The sequence below is a fragment of the Lethenteron reissneri genome, chromosome 26 (assembly GCF_015708825.2).
Source record: "Lethenteron reissneri isolate LAM-NWPU_2019-01 chromosome 26, ASM1570882v1, whole genome shotgun sequence".
NCBI lineage: Eukaryota > Metazoa > Chordata > Hyperoartia > Petromyzontiformes > Petromyzontidae > Lethenteron > Lethenteron reissneri.
Window position 1 is genome coordinate 17,847,918 of NC_083804.1, and position 19,852 is coordinate 17,867,769.

A 19,852-nucleotide genomic window follows, 5' to 3' on the forward strand; every position below is an offset into this window, starting at 1 on the left:
TGTGGCCGAAACGTCGTGAGAATTTTATTGTTTTTTTACTTTTTTATTTCCCTTCAACGTGACTTTACCGAAAGATCCAAGAATATGAATCCCTGCAGTCACGAAAGCTTTAAATCGAAAAATATTATACAGTACTGTTAATTATTTAGTCCAATGGTGTTTACTCAATACTTTATTTAAATCAAAGCTAAATGTATTTGAGATACAGTGTGACAAAATTAACACTGGTCCCCTACTTATATCTAACCTGATTTTAGAACAATGTAATTAAAAACACTAACGTATCACCATTTTTATGTTATGAACGAGGATAATGCCCAAAACATCATCACCTATTGTTTACGATTAAGGCCACAGGGTTGTTCACAAAATAATGTTGACTTTATTGTGAATTGTGCCTTTGCACCACTGCAAAAGTACAGGATCACCAAATTGTCGTGTCACCCAATTTTGTTATAACAATGAAATTCAAAATTCACTGGAATGTAAAACTCTATCTACTGTATATTTATGCGTGACATCCGTACTTAGGCTTTTTTATCCATCTATTTGTGGTGGAATTGGCCCCATTTCGTGTCACAAGCACATTTTAAACATTCTTATTTTTTCCAACTTTTACATCTCGTGTTTATATATAGAGACAGCACATGGTCTTTCGGGTACCCGGTAACAGCAACATGCAATATCTTAGTCGTGTTCAAGAGATGATGGCTTTTGCCATTTTCTGACACATGTACAGTATATCCAGAGATGTTTACTTAGAATAAGAGCACAGATGTATTGTTTGTAAATTCCTGTTTGGTACACTTCACAAATTATACTTCCATGAAACAGGAAAAATACACAATTGGCGACGTTTCAGGAAATGGCCCTTCTTCTTAGCACATGGAGGAGGGCAGAGAGACTGAGTTAATCAGGGTTGGAGAGATAAATACATAACAAAACGTTTACTCATGAACAGTTTCAAGTTGGTGTATCAATAGTTAGCTATTAATTGTTTCCATGGAAACATGTAAGACATTTCACTCTTCGGTAACTCCTTAGGTAACAATAACGTTTGCGGTTCCAATATCTTTATGTGGCCAATAACAGTGGTGCAATAGCCATTTCAAATGAGTGGGCTATCGAGTAATTCGCCCTTATTTAGCAAAATAAATTGACGGGTATTATTAAATATTTGTTCTAATAAGGAAATAACCTTAACACATCCATCAACAACAAAGTGGCCTTAAATGAAATATAGATAATCTGCAACTTTTACGGTCAATGCGGGTTGGAGAGAGTACTTAACACCATGGGGCCTGATGAGACTGAAACTAAAAAAAGTGTATTCTGATCGGTTTTTGAAAAGGGCATAAGAATTAGAATTAGTTGCATAATAGTAATAGTATAGCAGATCAATGCATCGAACACTGCCCCCAAAAGCCCCTCCCCTCACGACCCCCCATCCCCCTCCCAAACCGAAGCGGCTGAATCATTTGAATCTCGCGGCCACGCCTTACGAGGGGGGAGGGGGAGGGGCCCAACCGCCACCCAATCAAAGAGCGCGGCCGGCGCGTCAGCCGCTCGCCGATTGGCTGGTTCGTAAAAAGCGCGACCGTTGGTCGAGGGCGGGACGAACGGCGTAGCCCCGCCCACAACACGCCCCGACACGCCCCCTTGCCCCCCCCTCGCACCTCTCCCCCCCCTCTCTCTCTCAGTCCGCGCGGCACCGAGAGCGAGGAGAGCTGCAGGCATCTCTCCGGCGAGAATGTCCTCGGTAAGCACCCCCCACCACCCTACTCCTTTGCCTTATGTGCGCACGCGTTGATGTTTGTACGAAGGCGGAGGCGGCTTAAGTTGCTCCTTCCTCCGATGTTTCGGCGGCGGCGTCGGCGTGGGGGGCTAAACGCGAGGTGCTTGCAGGCCGCTGCCGCCGCCGATACCAGAGGCACGGGGGCCGATGCGTTGCCCTGCTTCTTCCGCCCGCCGTTCGCGTCGTTTGCTTGCGGACGTCCGCCGGGGGGTGTGTGTGTGGCTCTCCGTACGGTGTTGTGAGCGAGCGAGTCGGTGCCGTGTGCGGTGTTTTTGAGGGGGATGTGTGTGGCGCCCGTGGTGTCTGTCCGCCTTTTGTTGCGTGCGGCCTTGCCGCTCGACTGTACCCAGTGGGGGCTTTACAGTGCGGCGACACACGCACACGGGCGCATTTCGCTGCTACGCTCCTCCTTCGATGTTACCGATTGTTTGTGCAGCTCCACGACATCGTGGATGTAATGAAAGCGCTACGTGGACGAGGTGCTGGAGTGGTGATGCGGTGGTTCGCGTTGCTGCCTTTGCGCCCCGCGGAACTGGGGCCCCCCGAGTTGGCATTGAGTGGGTGGGCGATTTGCCACCCGTACGGAGCCAAGTGGTGTGAAGTATGGTCACAATAGCCCCACGGACGTGTGACACGGCTTGAGAGGACTTCATCCACGAGTCAATTGATAAGGGGCCGTCAATGATGTTAGGCATAAACAATTTACACGACATTTAACACCGGCAACTTCGGTTGGCACGGGTTGACCACGTACGATGCGAAATAAGTTCAATACGCATTTAAATGGCAATGTGTTTGCTAAAGTAAAGAAGAGCAGTGCTTTACGGCCGATAGGACCGTGTGCTTGTTCATCTTAAGTCATTAAGGACAACCACTGTTGACTTGCTACATAATTGTGCGAATTTTATCTACCCCGGAGGGATGATTTCCCGAGTTTGACCCTCGACGGAAATTGTAACTCAACCATCCATGCGCTCATAAACCAAATGATAACATTTTAATGCAGACGTATGTGGCGTAGGGAATGTAGTGGTATAGTTGTAAATTGTAACATTGACGGTCGTAATGAAGGAACCAGCGTGGTCAAATATGACCACCGCGTGTGGAGGGATTCATTAAGCAGTGGATTGCCAAAGGCCTGAACGTTATACTCGTAAAGCTTCTACGGGGTGTATCATCAAATAACAGTCTGTTGAGAGAAAGGTCGGAGATATAAATAAAGCCGAGGTGCAAAGTCAATTGCACAAATATTGAGTACAGTCCAACAATTTGGTGCAGAAAACAATGATAAGCATAAACAGTAAAGGTAAGTACAGTGAATTAATAGAATAAACAAGGCAAAATCGCACGGCAATGTATATAGTTACAAAAATTTAATCTAAAAACATTACCTTAATATGAAAATGTTATTTTCAAAGACTGCTTTTGAAAACATTTGGTCATGCTCGCAGGCAGCAACGACAGAAATCTGTTATTTTTTTCTTCCCGTAAACAATCATCCAGTAGTAGAGTCTGTGCAGTAATAATAAATACATGGAATTCACACATTGGGCAATTACTGTGTCACTTTGATGAGCGTTGACATGAAGGTTAAACAGAGAAACATTGCCTATTCATAACAGTAATATAAATATTGTACTTTATTTCAAATAATGGTAGGTTGTATGTAATTGTTTTTTTTTACAGTCACGTGAAATGTTTACTCATGGTGTCAACATTAACTTAAATGACCGTACGAACATTAATTTAGCAATTTGAACCAATCCCATTCCTTCCACTGCAAGTAATCAAAATGTATTTTAAATTCGCTATTTTAGTCGATATCACAAAACTTCATGAAGACGGCTCGGGTACGCTGCAATTCGGGGTAAGCGAGAAAGGCTATCATATAAACAGATTAAGGGAAAACATAACCCACGAAACACTGACTGAACACTGATTGCATGCTAATTAAGTGCGCGGTAGGATGTTTTGTGTAAATATTCTTAGGTTTTTTCGGTAAAGTCACGTAGGTAAAACATTAAAATTTATAAAAGTAAAACAAAAATAAAAATTACGACGTTACGGAGGCAACACAAGCATCCGTCTTCAGGTGGAACCGTCATAGCCACGACAGCTGTATCAAGTAAATGAGAGATTACAAGAGCTACCACTCCGTATATATAATGGTTGGAGAGGGGAAGGGCCAAGTAAGGCACACTTTAAGCCTCACCTTACCATATTACTTGATACAGCTGTCGTGGCTGTGACGGTTCCACCTGAAAACGGAGGCTTGTGTTGCCTCCGAAACGTCGTGATTTTATTTTATTTTACTTTTATTAATTTTTATGTTTTACCGACGTGACTTTACCGAAAAAACCTAAGAATATGAATCCTTGCAGTCACGAAAGCTTCAAATCTAGAATGTTTTGTGTAAAGTTCCCTGATAATAATGTGATGGAAATTTAAGATGCCCTTATTCATATTCGGAAGTGTAAGACAGCGTAAATAAATTCGACTCGCATATAGGCCCCAGAAATTCCTCGTGGGTAAGTGGAGTACTCATACGGAAAACCTCTCCTATTTGCAAATTATTTGTAAAAAAAAAAAGTCACAAATATATGTTTGGCCACCGTGTCGCGGGAGTACATTACACAGACGCACATACTCAATACTGTACTTAACAAATTAAAAGCAACACATCTATGTGACCATAGAAAAGGTTTGTCATCGGTGTATAAAACCTACTGTGATATGGATCGGTCATCGACCTTGACAAAGACAAAAAAACATCTGAAAAGTGCAAATAAGCGTGATAGGGTGGACGTTTGGAAATTACAGAGACGCAAACAGGAGAATACATGTGTTAGACAACATACACAAGTTAGAGATATCGTATTGACTTCAGAAAAGTAATCAGGCTTGATAGTATCCTCAATACTGCTGTTGCCTTCGTACAATTTTTAAAAGCTGAACTCTTTCATGGTACGAATGTGTCTTTAAACAGTGTAAATGCAGCCTGGTAACGGTTTGTATTTATTGCCACATCCGGACAGCGGAGTGTTGGTGACAACAACTTTTGCCTTTCATTCACATTTTCCCGTCGTTCACAACAGCCCTTAAGCTTTAACAACAACCTTAAGCTGATTTTTTTTTCGATTTAAAGCTTTCGTGACTGCATGGATTCATCTTCTTGGTTCTTTCGGTAAAGTCACGTAGAAGGGAAGTAATAAAATAATACAAATAAAACATATACAATAATTCTCACGACTGTTTCGGCCACAACGCAAGCAGACGTTTCGGCCACAACGCAAGCAGCCGGCTGCTTGCGTTCTGACCGAAACGTCGTGAGAATTATTTGATTATGTTTTATTTTTATTATTTTATTACTTCCCTTCTACGTGACTTTACCGAAAGAACCAAGAAGATGAACCTTAAGCTGCTTTTGACATGTTAAATAACTTCGTCGGTTTGGTCTTGTGAACGTACCAAAAAAAAGTTAAGCATATACACAGCCATTAAACTAGTAAAACGTGTTTAAGCCTTTTTTAATTGACATGTTGATGAGGCAGAGGTCTGGTGGATGCCGTTAAATTTGGTGTCATTTACATTGGCAGTGTCATTCTAACCTGGCAGTGTTCCACTTTAGTGCAGCTAAAACAGGTGTGAGGTCATTGAATGAGTTTATGCCATTCAGCAAAGCCTTATGGAGCATTTCTTTCGTCCACAAAACAATGGCAAGAGTTTAATCTAGATTTGAAGTTTTCGTGGCTGCAGGGATCCATACTCTTTGGTTCTTTCGGTAAAGTCACGTAGGTAGAAAATAAATTAAATCACGACGTTTCGGGCGCAGCACAAGCGTCCGTCATCAGGTGGGACAACGGTCGTAAGTGGTTGTCCCACCTGATGACGGACGCTTGTGTTGCGCCAAAAAGGTGATTTAATTTATTTTATATCTACGTGACTTTACCGAAAGAACCAAAGAGCATAGCAAGAGTTGTCTTTCAGACCTACTTAACTGCAAGACTAGCTCATATAATATTTTTTATTTCATTTTAGAGCAGTTTACCCCCCCTCTCCCCTTTTATTGAAATTACAAGTCATGATACTATGTTGAAAAGCTAACGGAAGTGGATGATACCACAGAGCTATCTCCAAGATCCCTTGGAAGTACAGGTGACCCCTCCCGCACCTACGACCTCATAGGTTCTTGGACGACGGTCGTAAGTCGAGCCCTCATTTCCAGTAGGCGCAATGTTACACAGGGGGGTTCCGTTCCTGGAAACCCATTACTGTACATACCATAGCAATACAAAAATGTACAACGAAAATAAATGAAAACCCTAACAAACATTTATTGTAACTTAATTTTTATAAATATTTACTCGATAAAAACAAACACATTTGAAAATGTGTAAGTCTTTTCTGTATATGCATCACATTTCCTCTTAGTCATAGTGAAAGGTGAAAATATTTAGAAAATTTGAAGAAATTTGACAAAAAAAAAGTTAATACCGTTGTGAAAGAGATGCGTTCGCTCTAGGCGCAGCTGCATACTCTACTGTACATATGCATACGGCAGAAGAGCAAAGCAGCGCCATCAAGCGACGAATCTGTGCATGACTCGGCGTCGGGAGCAGTCGTTAGGTGGTCGTAGATAAGAGTTTTGTGGGGGTCTTACTACAAGAAAGGTCATAAAAGCGGGGGATCGCAAATCGAGCCGTCATAAGTCGGAGGTCACCTGTAACCTCTGGTGCATACAGCAGGGGGCAGCATTTTATTGGCCGCTCGTTTCTATGGCAGTAACACCAATATATAAACTAAAACAACACTTTTTTTATTTTACCAGGTAAGGCCTATTGAGTTATATAGCTCTTTTTCAGAAGCGACCTGGTCACGACTGAAAACTCAGCGAAGTGGCTCATGTGGACATTTATAGCAGCCAAATAGTCTAAAACACTTGTTTCTAAATGTGAAGGGAAAAACCGGGGAATCCAAAGAAAATATCCACGTGACCATGGGGAGAACATGCAAACAACAAATATACCGACATGAGGGTTGGCTTTGAATCCACAACCTCCTGCATATCAGGCAAGGGAGTTAACATATCTGATGCTGTTTTTTTCGAGCTGAAATGCATCCAAACTTTGTGCAGAACCAAATTTAACATGATGGCGTTTTCTCTGCATCATTGGTGTGACCAGGCTGAGATGATTTCCTGAGTTAAAAGTCACACAAGGTACAAATATGAGATAGACTATCAAAGCACAGCGTATGTGCCCAAGTAATATCGGATTGACTTGCGTATGAGATTGCGGTAGCTGTCAATCTAAAATACAGGATTTCTAAGTGGAAGCAATAACTAATGAAGAATACAACTCATGAAATAAAACTGAATATTACATGCATCATGCTCTAACTAGAATACCAGAATTAAAAAAGGTTAACAAGCAACACTCAAATTGTAAAATGACCTGCAAATTCCTCAATTGGGATTCCACGTAGCTATCGTCACCACTATCGGCAGACTAATGCCCATATGCAGGCCAGGTGCCAAGTCACCTTGTGCCGACAGGGATAGCAGCCACTGGGGCTGGCCTTCGAAATATTTGAGATGTGATGTAAAGAACGACGTGGCGCTCCAGTGTAAAGGTTGCTACAGCAAATACAAATCATGATTGATTGGGTGATGTGGTGTCACTTGGCCTTGGGCAATGTTATGCGTGAGCTTAATTTTGTGCCAGCTTAATTTCCCAATTGCACCAATAGGTTATTTAATTGTATAGACCTGCATTCTTTTCATATACAGTCATACGTTGTTTTTAGCTTTTGTTAGATACATTTTATTGCCATATGTTGGTAGTTCCACAGATTAATTGCATTGTATTATATTGATGATATAGCTCAGGATCTCGGATGCTCCATTGCGTAAACCATTCACCAACAATAACAGTAAAATCCTTAAAAAATTACAAAACAAGCAATGCACCTCAACAAAAGTAAAACACAAAACATACTGCTGTGTATTTCGCTTGTTTCCAGGTGTCCAATGTGGAAAATCTGCCTCCACACGTTATTCGGCAAGTGTGGAAGGAGGTGACGGAGCTGGCACGAGAGCCTCCAGAGGGCATCAAAGTCTACCTGAATGAGGATGACATCACAGATGTGCAGGCTACAATAGAGGGTCCAGGTATAGACTTCCTCTTCATCAGACAGGATGCATATGAAATACCCACTGCTGTGACTATTTTGACAAGCAATTGATTCCATCTAAATAGAACACTCAACATAATTTTTTATAAAAGTTGAGTAGCTTTCCAATTTCCAAAACAATAATTTCTGTGTTTCAACCGGCAAATATCAGTCCACTACTCTAGTCCTTTAGTTTTGCAGGGTTCATTTTGAGCTGTCTATGATTGAGCAGTTTTTTTGTGTTCACAGCATCCTAAGTGGCAGTGATGAAGGCTATTAATTAATGCAATCATAAAAGAAATCATCCTTTTTTTCCCATCTTATTTTCAAACCGATATTAATTGAATAAGTAGACTTCTTCACACATGAGTCAATTAACTGGAACAAACTTTGCTTGGTTCCCATACATGCTCACAGTTCTGTTAACAACGCATAATTATACTTTCTGAAAATGAGAGATGGTGATTTTCATGATCCGTTTTCATCATTGTGAACATTTTACGTCTGGATTCTTTGGGAATTCATTGGTTTAAAAGAATACTTTGTTGTGCTGGAAATTAAATGATTTGCAGATTTTTGGTTTGTTACATTGACGTTCAGTGCAAATTGCAGTGAGACAATGTTCAGCTATCCAGACTAGGGCTCATCCCTTTGTTTGGCTTGCCAGGCTTTTAAAGTATTTTTTTCTGAATAGGTACTGTAAATATTAGGTGTAAATGACATGTATCAATTTCAACCTGTTTTTTAGTTGAATTTTGAACGCACTTTGAATGTTTAATTTCTATTATGGCAAAAAAGCATCATGACGATTTAAATATTCGGTATGTATATTAGGTTAAATTGTATTTAAAAAAAATCACTAATCATTACTATAATCGTTTTGATGATAATTTATAAAAATTAAGGTTTGTTAGGTTAATATTCTGGATTTTTTTCCCCCATTGATGAAATGTGCTACTCTACTCTCAGAGGGCACTCCGTATGCAGGTGGCATCTTCCGCATGAAGCTGGTGCTGGGTAAGGACTTCCCGGCATCGCCACCTAAAGCTTACTTTCTCACCAAGATTTTCCACCCCAACGTGAGCAGCAGTGGGGAGATCTGCGTCAATGTGCTCAAGAAGGACTGGAAGGCTGAGCTGGGCATCCGCCATGTCCTGTTGGTGAGTTACATTGCAACATAACTAATAATTTGGCATGTGTGTGATCAAAGTGATGAACTGAAGAGGCAAGTGAGCAGCAGCAACGTACATATTTTACTAAAAGAGTACAGCGTTCATTCAGTACATATTAACTGCCATGGCAAATAATTTAGAAAAAGCTAAAAATTATGCAAAGAAGATTAGAGAAATGCATGCAGGAGAACACATGGACCAGAATGTAAATCGGAGATATCACGTTTCATTTTAGAAAAGTGGGCTTGGGTGGGCACATGGCTATAAGGGATGATGGCATGTGGCCGAGACTGGTGACAATGGCAGCCACAACCTAGAGGATGGAGGATGACCACTGAAGATGGAGTGATGAGATCAGGTCGCACCCAGGGAGGAAGATGCATTGTAGTATCCTCGGACCTTGAAGGATGTGACAACCTGTGGAATCCTCCTCTGGCAGTGGATAGAAAATGAACAATGATGTGGTGCTTATTTTCACCTTTTATGATATGTTATTGACAATGTAAAGCTTATGAAAAAATAAAATGCACTCATATCATGCCACTGGTATAGAATAATGATGGATTTAGTTTATTGTATTTGTCACTCACTGAATGTTGTCAGTACCTTGTTAATGGAAGGTTTTCCAATGCATCTTCAAACTGTTGGTAATTGATCCTTTTTTCTTTGAATGAAGACGGTGAAGTGCCTGCTGATTCATCCAAACCCCGAGTCTGCGCTGAATGAAGAGGCTGGCCGCCTGTTACTGGAGGCCTATGAGGACTACGCCGCCCATGCCAAGCTGCTGACCGAGATCCATGCCCTGCCAGCCAATGCCGCACCCACAAATGCGGGCCCCGCTGCCGATGGTCCCTCTGCCAAGAAGCATGCTGCCGACAAGGACAAAAAACTTGCTGCCAAGAAGAAAACGGACAAAAAGAGAGCGCTTAAAAGACTCTAGCATGCACCTTCCAGCTTTGTTTGGTGTGTGTATGTGAACATCTTTATACAGTATGGAACTTCGTTTTTTTGCTCTCTTTACCACTGAAGACAAAACATCTCTTGCGTGTACCACCATTGTTCCTTCATTGTCTGTATCGCGGTCAGAAAGTGTGCCGCGAGGACCAGAGGATGGTCTTGGATTATAATTACGATTATGATGTAAGGGCATGTTCAAACAATACTGTGTTGTTCAAATATAAAAAAAAAAGCATTTGAAAGACACCAGTCAGTTGTAGCCCCTATATTTGAAGACCTTTTTATTAGTTTTGAAACACCTCATTGAAATTTATGAAACCAAATGCATGCATCTGAAAACCTATTTATATGTTCCCTATTCGTAAAATAATCAGGTAATCAAGATAAATACTGCACCGAACGGAATAATTAAACAATGAAATTAAATTGCGTAAAAAAAGACTTTTCTGAGAAGGTATTTAACAGTGGTGTGGCAACAAGAATTAAGTTTTATGTAATCTCTGACCAAAAGTACATGTCGGTTTTGTAATTTTTCTTCCGACTTTTAATTTTTAATGATATCGCTGATTATAATTAATGTTGAACGGAATTGTAATGAGCTGTAAAATGTAAATCCATAAACTCCCTTAAAATTAAATTGTAGGCTTTCCAATCATTAAATAATTGGTTTTTATGAAGTAGGTTGTAAAATGACAATATGGATTTAATGCCATGCCTTCATTTGTTTAAATTATTTGCTCATGTTTACATGTTAATATTTGACTAATGAACAAGGGTGCATATTTTGTGTTGGATGTGGTACAAATATCCCTTCTAGAGATGTATTGATCAAATATCACTAATTTTGCTGTTGTGATGTACATGTATAGCTTGACATTGAACTATTGTCAACTGGAGTACTGGTTTATTAATCATCGACTCGTCGTTATAGCAAGTGGAAGGGGAAGAGTACTCTGTTCAGTGAAATAATACATTACATATTTTCCAAAACCACTGACATTTCTCTTAACATTGATGCTCTCAATCAATATTACAAGTACCACATCCACAAAATATATTTCACGCAATGCAGAACTGCACCGGTTATTTGCGCATTAAAAAAATTGATTGGAAAATAAAATGACAATGTTCAGTCGCGTACAGCTGTTGAGGGTTTTTAACGGAGCATTTTACGCACTGAAATTTAAATTTACCTTGTTTTAATTTCGGTTTCACGGCATGGCTCGAAATTGCATACTGTACTCCTGGAAAGATCAGTATAGAATGTTGCTTTTATATTTTAAAACTTATGTCAGTACATCCGTAAATGTGTGTACAGTTTTGTCTGAAATTTCTTCTGTGATATTGTACATTTTGTGTAAAGTCGAGGTCTGTTTGTAATTGCCACGTGTTAATTTGAATCTTTTAAAACCACATTAAAGTGCATATTTGCTTAAGTAATTTTTCACAAAGTCACCGCAATCTTGGATGATTAAGTTTTGGTTGTACAGTTGTCATTTTCTAAAGTGGTGGATGAAATAGAACTCAAAAGTTGTACTTTTATTTATAGACTGTGTTTTGACTTTCGCACAATAACGATGTTGAGCATTATTTTTTCAATTGTAGGATTCCAGGCCAAGTCGGCTAATGTCTGCAATATAATTAAACTTGGATAAAAGACGTGTTTCTGGTAAATTACAAGTTAACAAAATTGATCTAAAAACTTAATTTTATCTCCAGTTTTATGTCTTAGGACTACAATTACAATTTATACGAATATTGGTCCAAGGCAATGTGGTATAAGATTGCAGGATTAATGTTTTCTTTAAAAGACCATGCACACTTTTACATTGCAAATGTGCTGTAAAATGAAACCTTTTGATCGATCTAACGTTGCATTAATTGGGGTTTGGAAATTGGTCGAGGCATTGTGCAATATCTTGTAGCATGAAGTTTCTTTGCAGAGCGTGAGTAAGTTGCATTGAGCGGCAGGCTATTGAACATCGCTGCTATTTAGAGAAGTATTTTAAGCAGCTGTTCCAAAGACTTCCATAGGATGCGACTTTCCGTGTTCATTCGTCCATTGTGGACATTGGTATTATTATTAGCCAAGTCGGTGACTGCCTGCCCGAGCAGTCGCTTGCAGGAGGATCATCGGAGTGTGTGTCGGGTAATGTGTGGGCGTGCCAACCTCTCAAGATGTCTGGTCCGCATGAAAGAGATGAGATTATGAAGCTTCCTTTCGTGGAGGCACTTCCACCAGCAGTGGCATGAGCAAGCAATTGCAGAGTTGCACCTTTACCTTTTAAAATGAGAAACGGAGGGCAGATGTAACCTATTTATGTTACCACGTAAGTCCCACAGAACTTTGTAGCTCTTTTCAGCAACGACCTTGCTATCGCAAACCATAACTCAACGAAGTGGCTGTTATGTGGCCATTTATATCAGCCAATTACTCTTGAACGCGTGTTGATTCTAAATGTGGAGGGGAAAAACCGGGAGGACCTGGAGAAAAGTCCACGCGAACACGGGGAGAGATATTGCCAACTCCAAATATACAACTCGGATCGCTGTGCCGTTTGTACGTTAGCGTGTGGAATCCGTGCTTTCATTACTAAACTTCCTCTAGAAACGATTAACATAATCTTAATTTTCGGAACTGTTAATCGTTGAACGGTCCTAGTTTTAACTTAGGCCTGTGCAACAAATTGCTTTTGGGAGAAATGTAGGCACGTGGCGGCTAGGGGGCAGGGCAGCACACGTCAACAAACCGTGCGGGCTTGTGTAGGTACAAGTCTATGGTTCTCTGCACATTAGATGAAGTATATTTCTGTTCATGCACATACAGCGTACTTACCGTTTTAGATGGACTTGGCATTTGAGAGTTTCACGATATAAATTGTCGCCTATCTAAAAGTATAAACGTGGCTCTTCTGGTGATATTTACATTTCTGGCCGAATCCAAAAATACTCAACTATTACTGTCTAAAGGATATAAACCCCACGGCACCTACGCTGGGCAGTGGATGTTCCAGCCTTTTAAATAGATAAGACTTGAATCGTATTGGCAAATCCTGAGTTAAACATGCAATACAATTGTGCACAAAAGCCTCCACAAAGTTTTCAACATAAGACTTTAACCAATTATTATATATATAAATGCCCCTTATTTATGAAATGTTACAAGTTCTAGATTTGAAGCTTTCGTGACTGCAAGGATCATACTCTTAGGTTTTTTCGGTAAAGTCACGTAGGTAAAAAAATAATATTAAATGAAAGCAACTAATTTAAATCACGACATTTTGGAGGCAACAAAAGTCTCCGTTTTCAGGTGGGACCGTCACAGCTAAATTTACTGTATCAAGTGAAGAGAAATCCAAGAGACAAGATCTTATTTAAGAAACGTCGTGATTTAATTGAGTTATTTTCATGAAATTTTATTAATTTATTATATATTTTTTACCTACGTGACTTTACCGAAAAAACCTAATGTGACAAGTGGCAGGAGTTTTGTGATTATATTGCAGTTTTGTGGTGGGAGTGGAGTAATGGTGGAACGGTTTGTGCATTGCGTTACGACGAATCCAACGACCTGGCATTTGATCGCCTGCTATGGTCCTTATCGATGGCGAGACATCTTAAACCAGTCCCGGGGTTCCCATTTTTCACCAACTTGCATTGGACTGGCGGTAACGTCACCACGGCGCTTGTGCCAGACTAGGTGCACCCTGAGGCCTCGTGAAGTATCAAAGGCTCGCTTGCAGGTCTCGGGACGAACCCAGGTACCATGAGTTGACGACTAAAACGACCAACAGATGCACCACCTGTGCTAAATGGTCTTTTAGCTGCCTGGCGCTCTGCTCGTTGTTGTGAGCGTCGCTCCTCCACTCTCCGCTGTAGGTGGCAGCCTCCAACTGTCCAGGAGAGACTTTCGCGAGCCTCCTCCGCAGAGGGCGATCTTGACCCCGCTGATCGAAGTGATCAAACAACCCCTACGAGCCACACAGCATGGGAGGCTGTTATCCAGCAGCAGTAACTGGACGAAGAGCTAACAAAAATGTTTTAATACCATACAGTAAGCTCCATGATTATATATTGTAAACCGTATAGAGACATCTTTATATTCACAATGAAACCGCATTGCAGTAAGTGACAAACGAGGAATCGAGATCTCACCAAAGCTGTGACATTGGAAGATCTTTTCCAAAAATAGAATTGGTTAAAAATAAAAAAAACGGTCAACCTAAATTGAGAAATTGTTAACCATCTCAAATTTACTGACGATACAATCATCACAACGGATGATTGAGGAACAACAGAAGAAGAACAGTCCCAGAAGATAATTCAGCGTAGCTTCTAGATACTGACCTCTTATTTCCACGAGGTGGCATAGCCATCGCAGTAATTAACATTTAGATGTCAGTCGTAAACATCCGAAACAAGCCAACCGTTGTGTAGATGGTAGTGCTGTAGCAGACAATTGCAGAGTTGACTAAAATGTAAAGTACAGTCGTTTAAAACAGTTTACAATCATTTTGTGGATAGTTGTGTTGTATCCGCTGCTATATTATGAGCCCAGAGACATGAGTTTAATTCCCAGTCACGGCTAACGTCAGTGGCGATTGATATCTAAACCAGTCCTGGGCTCCCCCCTTGTGGTCAATCGTCCCACGCGATTCAGACAGTGTGGCCGAAGCCTTCATCCTGGACATTTGTGTTTATAAAGAGCTTTATAGCTCGTCGGATTTCTCCAGTCTAAATACAGATTCTGAGTCTGATCTTGCAAGTGGTGTTTGCAGAAGAAAATAGCATGCAATTAAACGTGTATTCTTGAAACACTAAAGGTACCAAAATGTGATCATTTCAGCTTGTAAGGCGCCGCGCAGTATTCGCTCACTTTAACGAGAGAACGACTCACAAAGTGCGCGATGAACCATGGACAAGAAAGCCAGTCAGGTGGTGAGTCAGTGCAAATTTCCCGACCAAACTCTGTCGTCCTGTAAAATCAAGTTGTTATCGGCCAGTCAATGTGTACATGAGGGATGAAAATAAAGCACCCGGAGAAAAGTTCGAGGAGGAAACATTATATCCCGTACAGATGGAACAGATGGAGTCCACATTTTCTGTACCGCATACTGACAAGCCATGGTATGGTGTTCCCATGCCCAGGGGAAGAGAGTTTAGCAACATTTGCACGATCTACCAACCCTCACCTCCACAGTGCTGGACTGCAGACGTACATAGCCACCACTGCCCAAGATCTAGATTGGAAACTAATTTCTTCAGAACTGCTTTTTGTGTTTAATTGTTGTCTTTCCCCCGAAACTTCTATTTGCACGATTGACTACATACGGTGCGAAGGAAGTTCAACATACATACAAGAGAGCTATTATTGTCAAGCTCCCAGAATAATACTCTTAGGTCTTTTTGGTAAAGTCACGTAGGGAAAAATAAATAATAGAAATAAAATAATAAATCACGACGTTTCGGGCGCAACACAAGCGCCCGTCATCAGTTGGGACAACCACAGCAAGAAACAAATGCTGAAGTGGGCAAAAGAGCTGCTGTAACAAGAGGCTACATAGGTAAGTTTAATCAGCTGCGTCTGTGACAATCGGAAGGGCATTTTCCTCTCTCCGTCCCAGAAAGAGTGATTTTCGACTTCCGTCTTAACAGAATGAAGGATGCAGTAAGGCAAAACAACTCTAAGATCAATCCGCGTCGAGAGCACAGAGGTTATGCGCAGATAAACTGTCTTCTTTTAAAATTATCGTTGAAAGTGAATTCGATTTCCCGGCGCCAATTGTCATCAGTATCGTTAAATACACCGTGACATTTGACTACTTGCATTGAGAGCGGTGCTCATTGTGGTAAATGGTGATTACGCGGTGCCTGGGAAGCGAACCAAGCAGACCACGTGCTGTGAAGGAAGGCCATTTCCCAACGCATCACCTATTATCTTGATTTGAAGCTTTCGTGACTGCAGGAATCCATACTCTTTGGTTCTTTCCAGAACCGGCCCTAGACCTTTGGGGGCCCTAAGCAAAATTTGGTTGGAGGCCCCTTTGATGTATGGTTTTGTTCACCCACTCGCTAGCAGTGACTCTAGGGGGCCCTCTGCTGGCCACGGGGCCCTTTGCAATTGCAAGGGTCGCTTAGTGGCTGGGCCGGCTCTGGTTCTTTCGGTAAAGTCACGTAGGTAAAAAAATAAAATAATAAAATAATATATCACTAATATATCACTTAGTTTTTGTTTTATTTATTTTTTCTACCTACTGTGACTTTACCGAAAGAACCAAAGAGAAATATGGATCACCTATTATATTTATGTCCTGTATATAATTTCAAGGCAATGTTATTGACATATGTGCGGAGTTTGTTTTACCATTATCCGACGTGTAATAAAGACTCGAGTTGTAGTTTGTAAATGGGTTCCGAAAATAAAAAGCATTTTCCAGTCACCACGAGTGTAAGGACCGTGTTGCCCACAAAGTTCTGTAGAGTCTGTGATGGTTGCTAGGTGGCGAAAAGCATAACCAGACAATACATCTTCACATATATGTCCATTCACGTAAAAACAAAGGCTTTATTTGACACAACCCATCGGCCCCACGGCCTTTTGGGAGTGCACAACTTCATCAGCAATGATTCAGTACAAGCAAACTCTGTACTGTTGTCCACACAGTATCTCACCAGCAGAGTTAGGTTTTTTCGAATCAATGCTGGTGAACTACCAGATGGTACAGGCAGCAGTGACCCTATCTTTTAAGATATGGGTCCTAGTTAGACGCAACATTGTACAATACATAACTCAATCATGCGGGTCGTTGTGAAGATTCTATCTATTATAAAAGCCCGGCGTTCCGGTTTTCCATTTGTCCGTCAACTAAATTATAAGAGATTTTCAGAAGGCCTGCATCAAAAACTGTCCCCTCCCCAAAAAGGTTGAACCAACAGGTGGATAGATCCAACAGGTTTCCACAATTTGTCGACCCCCGTCCCCCCCAAAAATTTCTTTCGTCGGAATAAATGTCTACACATCCTATATGCAATAGAGTCAGTAGTAGTATCTGGAGATGTTGGGGGGGGGGTGGGGGGACATCAGTTGGGGCGACGGGCGAGGCGCAAAGCGCTTCGAATCCCTCCGCAGGAGCATGCCATACGTCTCCTTCACATGTGTCTCTCCACGTACAAGCAATAAAACGTTCATCTTCTTGGTTCTTTCGGTAAAGTCACGTAGAAGGGAAGTAATAAAATAATAAACATAAAACATAATCAAATAATTCTCACGACGTTTCGGCCACAACGCAAGCAGCCGTCCTCAGGTGTAGACCAGGTCTATCGGGGAGACATCAATCTATCTGACGCTGTCTCCCCGACAGACCTGGTCTTCACCTGATGACGGCTGCTTGCGTTGTGGCCGAAACGTCGTGAGAATTATTTTATTATGTTTTATTTGTATTATTATTATTTTATTACTTCCCTTCTACGTGACTTTACCGAAAGAACCAAGAAGATGAATCCCTGCAGTCACGAAAGAAGCTTTAAATCGAAAAATAAAACGTTGTTTGTGACACAACCCATCGGCCCCGCGGCCTTGTGGAAGTGCATCGATTCAGCAGCAGAAGAAAAACACGCACCTTGGACGAGTTCCGACGTCGGCCGAGTCCACGCTGGTGAATGTGACGCATCTCAACGCGGAGTGCCCAAAACACGAAGAGCAGCAACAGGAGCGGGGTCGTAGCTACGGGGCCGGTGGACAACTCGGACAACCAGGCACTGGACCCATAGCACCCACGGCAAGGAAATAACAAAACAAAAAAAACCTCATCGTTACAATTTGTTAATCTCAAGACTTATTTTTGGAGGGTCTCGTAAGTATTTCGCAGTCAGGTGCTAAATGTTGCTATACGTGTAATTCCCATTGAGTCATCTGTATTGCGTGGTTTTGTATTTTTTAAGCTCGAGGAAGAAGCCGGGAAAACTGGATGAAACTCATCCAGCAGTTGATCACTCATGGCTGATGCTGCTGTTGCTGATGGAGGATAAAACGGAACTGCCCTTCCCCTGGAGCAGATTGCCAGCGGTGAGGCGCCGCTGTTGGGCACGTGGTCCCGAGTGTCAACATAAAAGCCGAAACTTGGGGGGTGTAAAACTAAAATGTTACTTTCGTTCTTTAACGACTGCGGGCTCTGTCTCACCCAGTTTGTTTTATGATCGCTCGTGGGGTGGACAGACCCTGGGGCCCGCATCCCTCTCGTGCAGGGAGGGGGCCCGCCAAGGCGGCGCCGCTGCGTGGGGGCCGAGCGAAGCTCCCGAATCAGCTGCAGCGACAGCTCCCGACTGAGCACCATGCAGGGTGAAGCGGACGCGTCCTGACATCTATCCGGGGGTCCCTTTAACTAACTAACTAACAAAAAAACTACCGAAACTTTATTTTAGCAGATAAGGCCCACTGAGCTGTATAACAGCTTATTTCAGAATGAAAGCTTTATACTGGAAGAATCTGATGAGCTATAAAGCTATTTTTCGCAGATGTCTCTTTCACATATATTTGGGCGTGGATCATTCACTCAGGAGCACCTATAGTAGGTAGATTATTTACTGTATTTTAGCTAAAACTAGGGCAACGTGCATGTAACTTTACCAGGTAAGGCCCACTGAGCTATTTATCTCTTTTTCAGAAGCGACCTGGTCACAAATGATAGCTCAACGAAGTGGCTTATCACGTGGAAATGTATAGCAGCCAAACACTCTTAAAGCATTATGAGATCTCTTTTACCAGTGGCAAAATATAGCACGATGATTATGGGTGATGTCAGTTTTGTACCAGTTTAAAAGGGTAAAAACCTACTACTATACTCTTAAAGCATACTTGGGTCATCGAGCATTTGCTTGGTTTTCATCTGCAGCTGGCTGCGAGGCGGAACGACGGTTCAAGCCGTCAGACAATTCTGAAACGCCGGCCAATGAATGGGACCCGATGCACGCACACGGCGGTGTACTGTGGCCTTGTTCTCTTCCACGTGATGAGCGCCCCCATCGCGCCAGATCGACAACTCCACTGGCAGACGGAGCGAGCGGTGGGACAAACGTCACCGCACACGACGACATTCTACCGCGGTGTTCTTCACTAAGTTTCAGAGGGGGCGGCGGGGGGCATTTTCGCCGATAAGACATCGTTGTGTGGGCCCCCACACATTTGAAATCGTTGGGGTTTGACAGCACGATGATTATGGGTGATATCACGCGTTTGTGTATTGTCGAGGGCCGTACGTCAGGGGCTGCGCTAAAGGCCACCAGGAGCAACCAGGGGCCACCAGGGGCCACCAGGGCCCACCAGGGCCCACCAGGGGCCTTGCAATGAACAACGCTGGCCGTCTGCAACCTCACTGGCACCACCGCCTGCTCGCCTCGAGACTCTACCCGCTCGCTCTGTCTATCACCGATGTCGGCAGTCTCTTGCTCCGTAGTGGAGGAGGCGCTCCCAACCTGGAGCGGGTAATCTCCACGTTACGAAGAGTGTATTGATAGCGTTATAGCCACTGATATTAAGTGGGGGGGGGGGGGGGGGTGAGTTATTAGGATAGAAAATGGTCAGGTAGATGAAGCAGATGATTGTGAGTGGCAGCCGCATCGCAAATATAGCAGCGCGTGCAGAACGAAGCAAGGTGGTTAATTTCGTGTAATTGTCGAATTGATAGCGAGACGGGGTCAATAGGAATTGCGTGGAGGTATGCTGCTCGCGAAAGAAGCGATGTCGGGTGGGGACGAACAA

At 42.3% G+C, this 19,852-nt stretch overlaps 1 protein-coding gene across 1 annotated transcript; it reads left to right on the forward strand.

Annotated features, from left to right (window-relative positions):
* The first annotated feature begins 1,663 nt into the window (after positions 1–1,663).
* Positions 1,664–11,535, forward strand: UBE2S (ubiquitin conjugating enzyme E2 S). Its single transcript, XM_061560326.1, has 4 exons — positions 1,664–1,759; positions 7,817–7,964; positions 8,936–9,126; positions 9,815–11,535. The coding sequence occupies exons 1-4, from the start codon at positions 1,751–1,753 to the stop codon at positions 10,076–10,078; spliced, it is 612 nt and encodes a 203-aa protein (XP_061416310.1). The 5' UTR covers positions 1,664–1,750; the 3' UTR covers positions 10,079–11,535.
* The last annotated feature ends 8,317 nt before the right edge of the window (positions 11,536–19,852 follow it).